The sequence below is a fragment of the Caretta caretta genome, chromosome 12 (assembly GCF_965140235.1).
Source record: "Caretta caretta isolate rCarCar2 chromosome 12, rCarCar1.hap1, whole genome shotgun sequence".
NCBI lineage: Eukaryota > Metazoa > Chordata > Testudines > Cheloniidae > Caretta > Caretta caretta.
Window position 1 is genome coordinate 17,002,069 of NC_134217.1, and position 17,972 is coordinate 17,020,040.

The 17,972-nt window shown below is 41.9% G+C and overlaps 1 protein-coding gene across 10 annotated transcripts in view; it reads left to right on the plus strand.

The window, feature by feature from the left end:
• The window catches only part of LOC125620558 (uncharacterized), a 34,077-nt gene that overhangs the window by 1,378 nt on the left and 14,727 nt on the right, over positions 1–17,972 (plus strand). For 3 of the 10 annotated variants that reach the window (XM_048816402.2, XM_048816404.2, XM_048816403.2), the window contains exons 2-7: positions 2,993–3,059; positions 7,409–7,441; positions 10,702–10,782; positions 11,508–11,590; positions 12,376–12,591; positions 17,391–17,517. In XM_048816402.2, coding sequence (XP_048672359.1) covers positions 3,001–3,059; positions 7,409–7,441; positions 10,702–10,782; positions 11,508–11,590; positions 12,376–12,591; positions 17,391–17,517 — 599 coding nt within the window. In that variant the 5' untranslated portion in view covers positions 2,993–3,000. Of the gene's footprint in view, positions 1–148; positions 254–2,992; positions 3,060–7,408; positions 7,442–10,701; positions 10,783–11,507; positions 11,591–12,375; positions 12,592–17,390; positions 17,518–17,972 lie in introns of those variants that run through there. The other 7 variants (XM_048816409.2, XM_048816411.2, XM_048816410.2 and 4 more) reach the window with 5 other exon arrangements.

A 17,972-nucleotide genomic window follows, 5' to 3' on the forward strand; every position in this document is an offset into this window, starting at 1 on the left:
AATAAGAGTTTAGTAGAAGGAATATACTACTGACTAGAATGGTGACAATGATTGTGAAATGCTCAGGGAGATTAGAGAGTCTCCAAAGGCAGAAAATGCAATAATAATGGGGGTTTTCAACTATCCTCATATTGACTAGGTATGTCATTAGAAGCAGGGAGAACATGAATGAATGCAGCTTGTCCTGGAACCCACATAGGGAGAGGCAATTTTTGATTTAGTCCTAAGTGGAGCACAGGATCTGGTCCAACAGGTAAATATAGCTGAACCGCTCAGTAATAGCAGCCATAATGTAATTAAATTTAACATCCTTGTAGGGGGGAAATTGCCAGAGAAATCCACCACAGTAGCATTTAACTTTAAAAAGGGGGCTAATACAAAAATGAGGAAGCTAGTCAAATGGAAATTTAAAAGGAAGGGTCACAAAGGTGGAATGCCTGCAAACAACATGCAGACTATTTAAAAACACCATAATAGAGGCTCAAGCTAAATATCCTCCCCCCAACCCCCTGCCCCAAAACAGTAAGATGTCCAAAAAAAAAAAAATGCCACTAGGGCTAAACAGCAGAGCAAAAGAAGTTGCTAGAGGCAAAATGGCATCTTTTAAAAATTGGAAGTAAAATGTTACTGAGAAAAATAAGAACATAAACTCTGGCAAGTCAAATGTAAAAGTATGATTAGTCAGTCCAAGAAAGTTTTTGTGTTCTTGGCTAGTTGCTCTTAAAATTTGAACTGCAATTTTTTTTTTAAGTACTTCAGAAGCAGGAAGCCTGCCAAAAAGTCGGAGGGGCCACTGGATGATAAAGGTGCTACAGCAGGGGTGGGAAACCTTTTTTCCGATCGACAGAAAAAATCGGTCGCAGGCCACACCTTGCCCCGTGGAGGGCAGTAAGGCTCAGGGCTTCTTCCCCCCGGCAGCAGGTCAAGCCAGCTGTCACGGCTTCAGCCCGGGGGGCGCGGCGGGGCGAAGGCTCCGGGCTTTCCCTCGGCTCCGGGGTGGGGCCAGAAATGAGGAATTCAGGGTGTGGGAGGGGGCTCCGGGCAGGGGGTTAGGGTGCTGGAGGGGGTGAGGGTTCCGGCTGGGAGTGCAGGCTCTGGGGTGGGGCTGGGGATGAGGGGCTTGGGGCGTGGGAGGTGGCTCTGGGCTGGGGCCAAGGGATTTGGAGTGTGGGACTGGGCTCAGGGCACGGGGTTGGGGTGTGGGAGGAGGTTTGGGATGCAGGCTCTGGGAGGGAGTTTTGGTGTGGGAGGGGGCTCAGGGCTGGGACAAGGGGTTGGGTTGGGGTGGGGGTCTGGGAAGGAGTTAAGGTACGGGAGGGGGTTCCGACCTGCGGCAGGGGGTTGGGGTAGGGGTGCAGGATTTGGGAGGGAGTTAGGGTGTGAGAGGGGGTTCCAACCTGCAGCAGGGGATTCGGGGTGTGGGCTCTGGCCAGGTGGCGCTTACCTCAGGCAGCTCCCGGTTGGTGGTGCAGCGGGGCTAAGGCAGGCTCCCTGCCCACCAGGGCTTCGCTCCGCTCCCAGAAGCGGCCACTATGTATGGCCCCTAGGCGGAGAAGCCAGGCTGCTCTGTGTGATGCTTGCTGCCTGCGTCTGCAAGCACCGCCCCCACAGCTTCCATTGGCCGTGGTTCCCGGCCAGTGGGAGCCGCAGAGCCGGCGCTGGGGGCAGGGTTGCGCACTGAGCTTCCCTGATCACCCCAGCTCCTAGGGGTCACAGGGACATGCCGGTCACCTCTGGGAGCTGCGCGGAACAAACTGGACTTCTGGCGAGCTGGCACTCGTGGCTCCAGCCCCGCCCGGGGGGCACCGAGGCTCGTGGCTTCCGGCCCACAGCACGGAGACTTGCTGTGAGCTGGATAAAATGAAGCAGCAGGCTGGATCCAGGGTCGTAGGTTCCCCACCCCTGTGCTACAGGAGCACTCGGGGAACACAAGGCCATCGCAGAGAAGCTACATGAATTCTTTGCATCAGTCTTTGCTGCAGAGGATGTGAGGGAGATTCCCACACCTAAGCCATTGTTTTTAAGTGACCTGTTTTAGGAATTGTCCAAGTTTGAAGTGTCAATAGAGAAGGTTTTTGAACAAACTGATAAATTAAACAGTAAAGAGTCACCAGGACCAGATGCTATTCACTCAAGAGTTTTGAAGGAACTCAGACATGAAATTGCGGAACTTCTAACTGTGGTATGTAGCCTATCGCTTAAATCAGCCTCTGTATCAGATGACTAGAGCATAGCTAATGTAATGCTGGATTTTTAAAAGACGCTCCAGAGGTGATCCTGGCAATTACAGATCATGAAGCCTAACTTCAGTACCAGGCAAATTGGTTGAGGTTATAGTAAAGAATAAAATTCAAACAGCTAGATGAACACAGTATGTTAGGGAAGAGTCAACGCTGCTTTTGTAAAGGTAAATCATGCCTTCTCAAGCTATTTGAATTTTTTGAGGGTGTCAACAAGCATTTGGATAAGGGTGATCCTCTGGATATCGTGTTCTTGGACTTTCAGAAAACCTTTGACAGGCTCCCTCACCAAAATCCCTTAAGCAAAGTACGCAGTCATAGGATAAGAGGAAGGGCTTCTCATGGATCACTAACTGGTTAAAAGACAGGAAACTTCAAGAGTAGGAATAAATTGTCAGTTTTTGCAGTAGAGAGACGTAAATAGCAGGGTCCCCCAAGGATTTGTATTGGGACGAGTACTGTTCAGCATATTCATAAATGATCTGGAAAAGGGAGTGAACAGGGAGCTGGTTTTTACAGATGATTAAAAAAAAAATTACTCAAGATAGTTAAGTCCAAAGGTTACTGCAAAAACATACAAAGGGATCTCACTCAACTAGAGATGATCCACAAGCTTGATTATTAAATACATTATTTTTTAACAAGTTGCAAGCTGTCAGTTTAAAAAAATTGCAGTGTACTATGGCTGTTTTAAGACTGTTTTCTCACTTCACTTGTGAAGAGAATAAATGCAATGTATTTTGTTTTCCTAGGAATTAAAATGTCATCTTGGGTTAAGGTTACCAGGGGTCAAGTTCAGAAACCTATTGTGGATAAAAGGTAAAGTAAAATAAATATAAACACTTCAAAAATTGTTTCTACAGATAATTGTGAAAACACTAACGCTTATTTTCATATACAAATGTGAGAATTGTGGTCATTTCACTGTCATTGTTTTAAAATTCAGTCACTTTAAAGAGTTGAATGTCTTTAACAAAACAAGTTTCAAAGGAACAGCCGTGTTAGTCTGTATTCGCAAAAAGAAAAGGAGTACTTGTGGCACCTTAGAGACTAACCAATTTATTTGAGCTCATGCTCAAATAAATTGGTTAGTCTCTAAGGTGCCACAAGTACTCCTTTTCTTTTAACAAAACAAACATGCATATATAAAGAGTATATAAAAAGGGAAATAAACAGTCACACCCAATTCTACTTACTATAATTCTATGAAATACATAATTGTATTCTTTAAGGCTCCATTCCTGGGAAGACTTCATCATATTAACTTGATGCAGTGAGTTGTTCCATTGACTACAGTGGGACTACTTAGTGTGTGAAGTTAATCACATGCTTAAAACTGGAGCCTATGTTTAACATGAATCAGTGATATTTTACTTCTATAATATAGAAAACAAATTAGCTAAGCATTTAAAAATCAACATATGAAATTGTTACTTTTATCGTGTGCATTTTGTGTTATGAAACAATAGATTGAAAGGAACTTTGTAGACAGTATTAGAACTACAATTTGTAAAATTTTCTGAAATGAATATTGTGTATACTGTTTTGTGTCATTTTTCTAATTTATAGAGGAATAAGGAATTATGCTATCCAGTTGTTGGTAGTACTGTACTGTTTGAACACACTCTGAGTACACCGTTCAGATGTCTATGCGAGTCGGTGTTCAAAAACATTCCTAAAATATTGTGCTTGGACAACACATTTTCAATTAGTCAGTTACATTTTCAATTCTAACTTCTGTGGGGTGAAATTCACACCTATGCCAAGGACTAGCAAAAAGTCTATGCACCACTTCAATCCCAGTTAATGTCTAAAAGCAGTCTTTACATCCTATGAGAACTTAAGTGGTACACAGACCTTTTGCTGGTCCTCTGTACAGGGGTGAATTTCACCCTTAAGCCCTGATCTTGCAATTTACATCATATGGATGGACTGTTGTGCCCACACAGAGCCATGTTGATTTCAGTGGGGCTCTGTGAAGGTGCAGTAGTTTGCCTACATGCTGTAAAGTGCAGGATCAAGACTTTGAACATTTTTTCATATATATCAGTGAGGACTAGTACATGAAAAATAGGTTGTTTTTCAAATTTCATGTCTCTGTTTTTGAAGGATGGGGGAGAAATCACTGTGTAAAAGAGATTTCTTTTTGTGCTTGCATAACAAAAAGCAATCTTACGCTGAAATTAAGCATGAGAAATCTCATGCACAATGATAAATTTGACATTCTAGTGGAAGGTCAGCTTGCGACTCAAAGAATTTCATACACTTCTTTCTGTAATTGTTGTTAAACATTTCAAAGGAATGGGCATAATAATTCAGAGCTAAATGGATGAACTGTGAAAGTAGGGAGCTGGGTTCTGTTGAGGAGCCTAGTCTCCAAGAATTGGAAGCAATAATTCACAGTTTTCTTACAGAGGAACTACTGTCGCTAATTATCAGCCAATGTCCTGAAAGGTTTTGGCCTTCCACCTATTTTCAATGTGGATATTTGCTTAAGAAAAGGTTAAGGGGTTGGGTGTGGCCTAGGGTTCCCTAGTTTGCTCAAGTGTTGTTATGGCTGAGGTTAAGGTGTCCAATAAAGGACCAAAATGAAACTAGATTGCAACTTGTCTAAATTAAAAGTATATTAAAGCAGAAAAGATGGACTATCTTTACAAAATATCTTTTGAATAAACTTATTCAGGGTAACACAGACATCAAAGCATTCTCATATCAAGGGTAGAGATGGAAAAAATCATGTGCCTGCTCACCAGTGGGAAGCCTTCTCTGCATGCAGAGGCTGAACATTAGTTCTTTGCAGAATTCAAACTTTCATATAAAAAAAACAGACTGTTTCTAACCAGTTCTGTTGTGAAGATGACCGACTGAACGTAAGCCAATGTGGTGGTGGTGGTGGCTTCCTGAGTCTGCAGTGCCTCATAACTGTGCCCGCTAGCAATGTAAAATTAACAAGACTAATCTCTCCTATTGGTGTGGGCAGCAATGAAATAATTGAGAGTATCGGTTTTGGTCTGCTGGCATCTGGCAAAATCTCATCAGCATAAATCAGTGCTAGAATTTTTCACAACACCCCCCCCCTCAAAAAAAAAAAATCTATCAATCTGTGCTGTGGGAGAAGACTAGAGTACCAGAAGCTTTTTCTGTGTTTTCCTTACCCTTGCAGTATCCAGAGAGCCTCTTTTCCTTTCTAGTATCTAGAAGTCGTTGAAGCTTCACATTTATCAGATAGCCAGATGCTGATATGAAAGCTGGAGCCCAATGCATGAATTCTAGCACTTCCATTACCTATGGCAGGAGGTTGTACTTTACAATATGTGATTCTTCCTGGAGCTCATTGATGTGGAGGCTCTCTACTTATCTTTTGTGTCTATCATTGACTAGTAGGTTTACTCCTCCAGCTAGTAGATATTTAGTAACTTTGTCAATTTTCTGACCTTTGGGACACTAAAAGTCTTGACCTACACCAAGAAGCAATGTTTAGAGCAATGAGAATTGACCCAGGAGGCACTAAGTAAAAACCTATTTCTTTATCTTCAAATCTCATGTAAAAGTTCCAGGATATTTCAAAATGCTGCTGCTGCTTCCTTTTTTTTTTTTCTTTTAAACTTAAGCAGTTAAATAGAACCTGACATCATCAGTTGAATTTAAGTAGCTTTTACATTCTCCTATCCAATGCCATTCATTTTAGAATAGTCAAAGTAAATGAAGTAAGACCAAACAGCTGTCCTCATTATACTACCATTGTAGCTTGAAGAATCTGCTTCCTCTAAGTAATACATCTGTCAGTGTAATCCTAGATGTACCTTTCTGCTGTGATGTGTGAAGCCTTATAACTAACAGCCTAAATAGAAAGGCTAGAGTAAATTTTGATTGCTCAGTAATTAAATGCACAGAATATCTGAAACTCAGTGTGTGAAGACCCCTGGATTTTCAGCACAGAATTAGGTATGAAGTGTCTTTTCTTTGTGGTACAGAGAGAAAAAAACTCAGTCATTGGTACAGGATCTTTTGGTATCCATTTCTAAATCTCATAGTGGTACTTTGAGCATAATCCAAGAGCATCTGGTAGCAGTGTCTATAGGAGATAATTAGGCTCACTTGTTTCTTTCTTTCCTCCTGTGCCAGTCTTGTTATTTCTCTGTACAGTCCACTCTTCTAATGCACCATGTCACTTTAAAGTTCTAGTGTTAAAATTTCAAGCTGTTGTAGAAGTTGTTTGAGACTAGATCTTCAGTCAGGCCCTCTTCTTCATAAGGCCATTTATTTATTATTGCAGATACTTCATCCAGAAGTTCTGGAGGATTAAGATTATTATCCTAATTTTTGTTCAGTTACACAAGGGTAATTTCTTACTCAATTTCTAATACTTTTCTGAATGGCTTTCTAAATTTCATGTTTAGCAAGCAATTACCTTTATTTCTTTCCAAACTTTCATTTCCCTAAGTAAAATTAATATACAGATCCAAGAATGTCTTTTGGTAAGGAGATCAGAATTTAGGATTTCTTATTTTGGCCAACAGTTATTCTTGCCAGGTGAACAAAATCATGTATTTCAAAACCCTTTGAAGTTCGTTATGGAAAGGCCAGCTTTACCAACTAGCTGCATCTGGAAAAAGGGAAATCTTTTGTTCGACAGTAGCAGAGCATCCAACTGGATCATTTTTTGGGTATGTGTATAAATACGTAAAAAAGAATTCCTCTGTACACATCTCTTGATAGAATATTAGAAATATCAATTTTAGGAGCAATCTAATGCCCTGCTATATGGCTTATGGTGTGAGGGATAAAATATAGATTACTAGTGTTAGTAGTTGAATTTCATTTAATCAGTATCGCTAACTCTCCTTTCTTTGCTCTTTTTCTCTTTCTACAGTTGAGGTGAGTAAGGTTTGCATATGCCTCTGAGTACTTGGGGCCTACAAAAGATAGCTTCAAGGAACACACCTACTCCAAAAATCAGATTCCTTTACAACACAACATAATTTCCATTTTTTCTTAAGCTTATCATTCGCTCTTTAAAACATTTTGTGATAATCTGAAAGTGTGGTGCATAAGGTCTGTGCTGCTGAAGAAACTCAGCACATTTTACTAATCTTGATTTAACTGCTGTTTTTTTACGGTTTGTCTTCAATATAACTTAATCCAAGCTCTTTTCATTTTGGGTCCAGGCATAGACCCGGATGGATTCCACGCCTTCTGGAGTAAGTAATATGTAACAGATTTATTGAGTTTTTAAGTAGATTATAAAAGGTGGACTTTTTCTTCATCCAGTTTTGTGTGTAAAAACGCTATTGTGCATTCTGTTTGTAAGCGTACACTTGTTTTCCCTTCTAGATGTCTTCGTAAGTTACTTCTATTAAAGTAAACAAAACTCCTTTAGTAAATGTTAGAGGGGACAATCTTACAGTTTTTGTTCACTTTTTCTTAATGTTTCTTTAGTACTAGCATGAATGAGTTCTTGATTAGTCTTCAGGTCTTCACAATGTGCATATGATTTTTCCCAGTTTATTCTATTCTTACCATTTTCTTTTCCCAAGTGGTGCCTCCTTAGCCTCTTATCTCCTTCTTCATTTCCTTCCCACATTTTCATATTCTGTTTTATATTACCAGCAGAGTGATTTAAGACTTTTGTCTGTTTCTCCCTATTATGAGATAAACATTGATACTTTGAATAACTGTCCCAGAATGACTGTTTTTGAAGAAATCCTGAAATGTGAACTAACTCTATGGTTGCATTCTTTTACTGGCTTTCTCAAAAGTTTTCTGATAATCGGTGAAAACTTATAGAAGTTACTAGGTTTGTGTTTGTGGAAACAATATTTTATTTAGAATTATCCACCTTAGATTCCTGGCTATATCAGATTATTCCATCAAAATAATTAAGACTCCTGGAGAATCCAAATTCTTACCAACTAGGTTGAGAAACTAAGTTTTTAAAACTAAACTTCTAATCTTTTGGATATGGAAGTGTCCTCTTCTCATTCTTTACAGAAGAATTCTTGGACTAGTATTTGGACCACCACTCTTGTCTATCCAGTCATCCTTTCATCCTTGTCTGTTTCTTGCTATCTCAGCAGCAGCCATGGAATAGCACAGCCCAAAAGTGCTGATACTGGTAGAGATGGCTGAAAGTGCAACACTATCCTGTTGCAGGATCTCCGTCCATTTCAAATGGCTGACATCTCTCTAGATGTTAGCACTTCTGTACTTGAGCAATGTGGTAATCTGTATTACCTGCTGCTGGGACCATTTATCTTGTGATAGATTGGCCCTACCTTGTCAATGTGCCTGGCATGCAACGAAGCATTAGGCGCATCCAGTTTATATATAGTTAGTTCCTGAATAGTTTTTTGATGTGCTAGGATTTCCAAAGCAGTTTTCTAATTATCATGAATAGCTATCAGTTCCATTTTTCAGGTGATAAAATATTTGTAACTTTGACAACATAGTTAAAAATATGAATAACTTAAGTCAACTACAGTGTTTATTTCAAGTGAAGCTGGCTCTCTACTGGTGTTGCAAGATTCCTGATCTCTTGACAAGGCAAAGTTAAGACAAAATCTCTCTTCTCCTATTGGTTGGTTGGCATCCAAATATTGTGCTGTTTTTCTTTGTGGCTACTGATTTTGGTTTTGGACATCATCCTAGTCAGCCTGTGTTTCATTCAAAGCAACTTGCTTTTGACTTGTTCAGGTTGAGCCATCTGCTTATTCCTTTTATCCTATGGACTTCATATTTGGCACTACCTTCACAAAACAAACTGTACCAAGCCTATGTGATCCTTATCAAATCCCCAGGCACTAGTTCTATTCGTGACTTAGGTTTCTCATACTAGCCCTCCCCTATTCACCTCAGAGTAAGAACATTTTCCCAGATAACTCTTGTGATCCTTTCTGTGTGTTCAGTCCTTTCTATATGTCAAATTCTATCTTGCTCTTCTTTCTGATGAAGTAGAACTGAAATATTATAGAAGTTAGAGATCAAGTTCTATTAGGGCTTTTAGTCAATCCTCTTGCCAGTGCAGAAAAAGGTCCTAACGGTAATACATAAACTAATTATGTAATACATAAACTAAACTCATTTTCTGTCCTTAATTTGTATGCAAATTCAGGGTGTCTCTACATCAAGACAACTAAAACAGTATGTTTGTCTCCCTGTTCCCCCACTCTTTTTGTGTTGCTTGTCGTAGATTGTAAGCTCTTTTGGGGCAGGAACCTTGTCTAAAAGTTTGTACAACATGTAGCACTCTTGAACCCTAATCCTCACTGGTGCCTCTGGCTACCACCATAATATAAATATTAAGAATAAGAAAGTGAAGCACTCACCTGTGACCTTTGTGTGAAAATATATTTGGCTTTGGTAGCATAGGCATCTCTTGCAGAACAAAATGAACCAGTGTATAGGATTGTATTCTTAAAGCAAATTAAATGCTTAAAATGATAGGTAGACTGAAGTTTACTACCATTCAAAAGCCTTGCTTAAATTACATTTTACCACATCTTATGGACAACAAATCAGTTAAGTCGTAACTGCAAGATCCAAAATCGGTTGTGTTAACTTGTGCTTAACAGCATGTGCTTCAGCCTTTACGCTCACTAGCAACTGTAGGTTCAGGGGAAAATGATAGATCATCCAAAGCTTCAGATAGAGGTGGTGTAAGCAGAATGTAAATGTCACTTGCCCTAAAATGTCATCGGTGATTGCAAAACTTCATGACAGCTGGTATGACATCACCATTTCATTAAAAGGAAGAATAAAACATCAGCAGAAGCTGGCTGTAAACAAAATGTAGCTGCCTTGTTTTATGTTAGAAGGCATTTTTCTAAGACTATGTCTACTCTTCAAGCTAGGGATGTGATTTTCCCCTGCTCCTACACACATGCTAGCTCTCATTGAGATAGCGCAAGTACAAATAACCGTGCAGCTGCGTTAGCGCTGATAGCGGCCATGGAGGCATGGCTGAGCTGGTTTCAGGTGGGTGCATACTCGGCCCAGCTCAGCCATGCCTCCATGGCCATTACCAGTGTTACTGTGGCTGTACTGCTGTTTATACTTGAGCTATCTTGATGAGAGCTAGTGTAAGTGTGTGTGAGGAGCAGAGGAATCGCACCCCTAGCTTGCAGTGTATACCTAGCTCAATGCAGGCAAAACCTTACAAGGAAATATGAAAGTGTCACTGGCTTACAGATGCCCAAGATTTGTGAAGGAAAGTTTTTGGGAATGTTTTGTCTTCCTTTGACTGAAAGGAAGATATGTTTTGCTTCACCATAATACTGCAGCCCTGGAATTAAGCAGATAGTTTTATAGTGACATTTGCTTTAAAACCAAAACTAAAAGGATTTTGGAAAGTCCATTAAGTACTTTAGAGTACCAGTATGTAAAACTTAAGCTTTTTCATTGTAGCCATGCAAAAGCTCTTTTGACCGAACATACCTAATCTCATATTTCTTACCTCTTTTAGCATAAATCCTTACAGACCATACCAGAAAAGTCCTTATTCTCCCCAAGATGGTTATTCAAAGGACTTTGAAGATCTGAATAGGTAAGACTTTTCAATAGGATAACTATGTAAATTATTTAAAGCCTTTGTGAACAACCCATGTGTCTGCAGGAAAATACTTCTGTCTATAAACAAGCTCACTTTTGTAATGACTATGGTTTTGTCTAATATTTACATAACAAGGATTTATATATCTGTTAAAACTTCCTAAATAGTTGTTGGGCTTTTTTAAACACCTAGTTTGTTCATGGTATCTAATGCTATAGCACATGGGCACACTACAGTTGTTTTAAAATAGAGTTAAAATAAGACCACTTTGATATGAATTTTCAGTGAATTTTGGAGGCGAGAGCTGTCCGTTGAAGATGCCCTGCCACTGATCTTAGAGTTCAGTCTCTGGAGCAGAGAACGGAAATGCCTCCACCAGTCTTGATTGAACTCTAGCAATCAGATCCAAGAACTTTCAGGGCTTTATAGATCACTGTATAATCTTTTTCTTTTAAATGTACTTTAGTTTTAGTGAAGCTACTTGGGAGGTCAAAAGCTTTTTAATGGAAAATTAGTTTAGTCTTTTAAGTATGGAAAGACTAACATTTCTGACCTCTCCATGGCTTAAAGTAATCTATTCTGAAACTCGATGTCGATAACTTTTACACTACAACTGTTTAAAACCTTTATCTTCCTAGTTTGTGTGGATATCTGTATGAATTGGTCTGGTATCATGTTTTGAATATATTTTTTTCATCAAAATATTATTTCCTCCTTAGTTTTGAAGAACTATTTGGACAACAGTATGACTATTCACCAGGAAATGAAGATTACTATGAGAGATACCAGTATTCCCAAAAAGGTAAGAATTTGTAACTAATTGATATTCCTTTGTTAAACTATACCCCCTGCAGCCTTTGTGTGGGTCTGCAGGAGAAAGAGGAACTCGGTGGTTTTATCACAGGGTACTTGGCCCTTAAGTGAACTTGGGGCCCAACCTCACCTATGGCTGATCAGCGAGGGATCAGGTTACTGTAAAAGCCAGCAGGTGACTCAGTAGCAGGCCCGGAGCAGGGAGGCTCTGGTAAGAAGTTTCTGGGTCATGTGGGAGAGCTGCAGGAAGCAGGTTGGCGCCTTTGGCAGGCCCTGGAGCAGGATGACTCTGGCAAATGGCTGGGGGGAAAAATTGTGTGCGGAATCAGTAGGCCTCTCCAAAAGACCTTGCATTGAGAAGATGGGATAGTTGAAGTATTGTGTTAGTTTATGTGGGAAAAATAAAGCTGAAGCCTGAGAAAAGGGCCTGAATCACACTCTAGTTATGGTTTCAGTCCTTCCTGGCAGGGGAGACAGGCCAGCAGTCTACACGCTTCTTTAAGGGTCTCCCACGCCCTGTGGGAAGTCAGCTTCCTCTTGGGTTTGGAAGGAATGATTGGGTTTATCCTGGACGATTGTCTGGTTTGAGCAGCACAGTAGAAGCCCAGGGACTCCTATGCATCCAAGCCCTTTCCCCCTGGCTGGGACATCATTACACACTCAAAGCAATAGCTTAGATGCTAGCAGGGAAGTAGTCCAGCAGAGTGGGAGCATGGGGTGCCTCCTGGAGTGAGGGAGTCCCGAGATACATCAAGTTGACGGTGGTGGTCCCAGCAGGTCCCAGTCTGCATGAGATCCCAGGGATATCCGGAAGACAAGAGGCAGCAGTGGCAGCCCAGCAGCCAGGTTCTTCCAGGCGACAGGATCCGGAGCATGAATCCTCAGCAGTGGAAGTTGGCCCAACCGCCCCTTGCTCCCGAGAGAAGTGGAGAACAGCAAGGGCTGCAAGTGTGGTCCCCCCGGCAGGGGTATCTCCTTTGCCAGTAGTGGGTGAGTTTGGGCTCTGGGGAGTGCAGTGGGCATGTACTTTGGAAGATGCACCCGGACAGGTGGGGTGGGGGGCAGAACAGAACAGTATGGTGTGGAGGGCCATCCCCCTTCTCCCAGGGACAGAATCGGGGACCTAGACGGGCAGGAGATTTTTCCACAGGGACAATGGAGGGAGCCTCTGACCTGGAGGATACCCCTGGAGCTCCTCTTGGCGAGACTGGGTGGGCTTCCACAGAGGGTTCTAACCCACTTGCCCTGAGTTCTCTAGGCAGTCTGGGGTACAGGCTGCAGGTGAAATTACTCTTCCAGCCAGGTGGCCAAACTTAAACGCCACTGTGGATTCTCTGGTCCTTAAGTTACAGAAGTTTGTTCTCCTTATCCCTTAACTTCTGTTGGGGAATCTAGCATGGGAACCGCTGCATGCCCAACATGGGCTCCGGTTTGGGGTAATGGCAGCAGCCAAATTGATTCTGCTCCCATCAGCAGGGAAAGAGCTACCAATCAAGGAGGGGTAGGAATGCAGGTGCCGAATCTCACTTAGGCTTGCAATGTAGGGGTAGGTGGCAAGGCCATAGAGATGAGTACATCACAGGGTGGTGGGGAGCAGGTTATGTGGCGGGTTCCACTGCAGCTGTCAGTTTTTTGTCTTCCAGGTGAAAATAAGACAGGCTTGTACAGGAATGCATCTCCAGTTGGGGGTGCACCTTCTCAAAGCCACTTAAAAAAACCCCACAGAAATATTCTCATTGTACAGGGAAGCAATGATGGAAGGTAGAGTGCGGAGGAATAAGAGGGACACTGAGAATGCGAGGTATCAAAGGGTGGCTTGAACCTGGGAAAACTGACAACCTGCCTTTTTGATATGTGCTGGGGTGATGTCTGGCAAATATCCAGAGAAGCTCAGCCTTGTACAAATATATGTACATATTCTATTGGGCCTGCAATACATTTGGGGGTATAGCATGGGCCCATTAAGACAAGGAATTTAAGTTACAGGCTGCATGCAATATGTCCACGAATGAATGTGACAGGGCTGATAATGACCTCTGGTTAGAGCAGATGATCCTGGCTTGGTCAGTGCCATTCATACATACCAACAGCAGTTTATTGTTTCCACAGCAGGCTAACCAGAGATCTGATTCTTGCAGTAAAGTATGCTGGGACTTCAGTGAAGGTGGATGTTTCTGGAACTTCTGCAGATAAAAAATCACATGCCAGAAGTGTTTCGGTGTTCACGGGGCACTCATTTGCCACAGCATTTGTGGAAAGTTCCAGACCAGTAGAAGGAGGGATCAGTCAGATGCTCCCTCTATCCCCACACACAGGACCAAGTAGCAGGAATGAAGGAAGGAGCTTTATCTCCATGTCAAGGTGCTTTGGGTGTTTCCCTGGGATTACCCTAACAAGACAGATGGGGAATATTTTTGGGAGGAGTTTGTAGCAGGATTTGGGATACCATATGAAGGAGTTGGAATTCAGACGTCTCAAAATTTGACATCTGTAGAAGGTTTGAGAGACATAATAAGGGGCAAGATTTAACAAGAAACTGTTTCTAACAGAATTACAGGGCTATTCATGCACTGACCTGTGACTGACCTGCAGGTTTCTCCTTCGGGTTTGGGCCCCAAAAAGGCATCAAGGAGTATTGGAAGCTCCATGTATGATGCAATAGACCGTGAATTATGTTCAGTATGTTACTCGTCTTTTGGTACCATTGTGAACATGGTGAGGACTTGCAGTCGCAGGTCAATTTTAGTGAAATGTAGCATCAGGTTGGCTTTTTGATGCTACCAGTAAACCCCCTCAGATTTCAGACCTGTGGGGTTTTATTTGATCGGTCGGTTTTTATTTTGACAAGGCCATAGCAGTGGGATGCTCAATAGTGGGCTCAGCCCAAAGGTGGAGGTCAGTGCTATGGGAATTGGGTTTACAGCAAATAGCAGACTACCAGGATGCCTTCTTGTGTATGGGCAGGGCAGATTCTAAAGTGTGCCAGCTTGTTGATCTCCTCTTAACCAGTACCTATGATTACTGCTAGCAGAAAAAAAAAGGGGATCAAGTTAGATATAGAGACTGACATCTCTAGACTTTCTGTGCATAAACTTGCAGAATTATTGGGATTAAGGAGGACAGAGCAGCCAAGTAGATTACACTGCATGAACTGCAGGCTGTTGTTTGCCTTCTTAGTTTTGCATGCCATCCGCTGACATGTCAGGGATAGCTAGGCCCAACCATTTTATAAATATGAGTAAAAAAATGAAGGTGAATTTATGGGCATGGGAACAGCTCAGTTCCTAAATCACTTTAATGGAGTTACTTTTTTGGAGAGAGAAGTGTCTCCTGCTAGATGCCTAGCTGGGGTAGAGACAGACCTGAAAGTTCACTCATGCATTGGGGACACCAGGTTTGGGGCCTTTACTAGGGCAGGTGGTGTGCTTGGAGATGCCTAGTGATCATATACTCTGGGAGATAGTAAAGGATATAACATTACTGGGTTTTTTCCCCCCATTTTAGTTGCAGTGATGATCTGGAGGAGAGAAGCTCACAAACAAGTGAAATTCTATAGTGACAACATGGCACTGGTACATACTAACACCCACTCCTCCAGGTCACTCTGAGTTACAAGGTTGGTGAGGGCATTTGTCCTGCAGTGCTTAACTTGCTAAATCTTTTTTACTGCTAACATGTGCCTGGGATTAATAATGGCATAGCCCATGCTGTCTCGATTGCAGGTGGATGGATTTCAAGATTTGGCACCAGGCGCTGACAAGGAGCCTGAGCAGATGTCACTGGCCTTTTGGAACCTTGGCTCATTGCTGTGCTTGGATTAATGCAGAGATCAGCAGCCCCATAAAAGTTTAGGGTTTTAGGGAATTGACTCAGTTTTGGGGTCGGCTTGCCCGAGATTCGGCCAGTTCCTGAAGTGCGTGGTGTCTGATACACTGTGGGCTGGCATCAATGACTGTTTCAGTTGTTTATCAGCATCACCTAGCAGGATGTTGGGTTTTCTGGAACCTTGTGGCGGGTTTTAGTTAGGAGGCTGTTAGATGGTGGTCTCATCCCACAGGCCTTATAGAAGATCCCTGACAAGCCATCATTATTCAGATTCTTTGGGATCTGGTGGGAGTTTATCAGGTATGTTAATAGAGCCAGTATGCAGACTTGAACAAGGCAGCTGTCTTAATGGGCTTTTTAAAAAAATTTAGTCAATGAGCTCGTGCCTAGATCAGCAAGGGGGTATTTCAGGTAGAGCTTTGGAATTTAGGGACTTATATTGGGGGAACGATCAGTCATTTTGACTCTGATAATGTCAATGGATCAGGGAGGGGAAGGGGAGTCTATAGTACTGCAAGAGTTTGGGAAGGCAGGGACTTGCCCAGTCAGAGCATTAAGGACCTACGTATTGCTGAGGCTGGTTAATGCTGGGCCACTCTTTCTTCCTGTTGACAGGAGTTTCTCAAGAAAATTCCAGTTTGTGGCAGTCTTATAAAAGAGGCTTATGCTATCAGGGTTCCCTGCGGTGAATTTGGGTGCCATTCTTTCAGGATCAGGGCAGCAACTTCTGCAGTGCAACTGGTAATAGGGGCTTGAGGGATACAGTTGGTTGATGTCATAATACTCAGTGCATATGAGGCCTCCAGTTGAGAATTAGAGACCAGGGGTGTGAATTTGCTATGTTTTGCGGCATACCTAGTTTTCTGGATCAAGGGAGCAGGTGACAAGAGATAATTATTAGATCTGTGGGCACAATATTGTTCATTGGGCCCAGAAGTGGGCAGCCAGTTGCCCAGAAGATTCACAATATTAGGCCTTGGTGAGGGGATGATTGCACAGAAGGAGGAGCATGCTCTGCGATTAGCTGATATCCGCTTACACCCTTTGGTAGCCACCTGAAATGATTATTATGTACCAAGGTGAAAACAATTTGGGATCTTGTAAGGGGGTTAACTTAACAACTAGGGCAAAGAGAGAGGGCAGAATCAGGACCTTTTCCTATGGGTAACTGTAATCTGGTTTGAAATATTGCATCAGAGATTATGGCAGCGAGCCACTAGGCCTCCACGTGTTCATGAGGCCAGAAAATATGTAAATCAGGAAGTGATTAAATTTTTGTAAAAATCTGTTGAGTTACCTGGGGTATTCAGGGAAGACTTTGACAGGGACTGAGTATATTTTTGGCCAATGTTAGGGAAGGAGTTGTTAACATGTGGGAGCCTAGTTAGGGATGTGGGGAGGTAGCCAAGCTAATTGGTGCCATCTCCTGGTTGCATGCTTCCATTGCAAGTACTTTTTAAATAGAGGTCTGGTTCCTTGATGAACCAGAGTTGGAAGTGGATTTAAGGGAAGGCATCTTCTAAAGAAGATGGGGGAACAGGGTTGGGCTTCCGAATGTCTCGTACAGTGAGGAACCAACCCTTCCCCGCCAGCATCTTAGCTCTAATGTGAGGGGTGAGCAGTGGGCTAACAATGGGCTGGGATCAGGTTTGGAGTGGGGTCTGAAGACACTTTTCCACCAGGTAGAACAGATTTAGGGAGGAAGGTGACATGCATAGGATTAGTTATTACTGGATAATTCCCAGATGAGTCAATAAAATTGCTGCCTAGTTAAATCACATTCCTTGTGTCATGTCTGTCTTGCTATGTGTCCAAGACAAATACATTTTTACTAGTTTCACAGTGCACTTTTTAGTTGACTTCTCTGATTCCACAATACTTAACTGAGTGGAAAAGACACCTGAAGCTCCAATGCTCATTTGCAGTCACTGTTACCTTTTAATCAATTTGTTCTTTGATTTTAGATGATGACTATACCAGGGATGATCGTAGGGAGAAGCTATACCTACAGTTTTACCAGCAGATACAGAAAGAGTACGATAAAGAGAGACCTTCTGACTGTATCATTGTGGCCATCAGCAAGGAACAAACGTAGGTCTCTAATTTAAAAATTAGGTGTTTAAGGTTTCCAGTTAAGACGTTCAGTTAATGATACTTTTCTCTCAGAGCTGAGGACGTAGGTAATAATTGAATGTTAAGCCTACTTTTTCCTCTCTGAAGTTCCTTAACATAGTTCTATTTAGTCTTTTCTAAAGTATTTTAAATTGTTTTGCATCTCCTAAGCCACTGAGCATATTAAGTGTGCATGGGGTCACACGGAGGAACTTTTAAAAAGTGACTTCTAAAGCAAATTAACTCTGACTCAACTCTTAATTTTTTTCTTTACATTTTAGCATTTAATAGGAGAATCTTCTTAGAAACCATGAAATCTAATCAATATAAAATAATGTTAAAAGTAGGTTCAGATCCTACACTTCTCTTGAGTCACCTTGACAATTTTTAATACTTTACATATTTTCCTAACTTAAAAAATGTTTTTCTCTGCG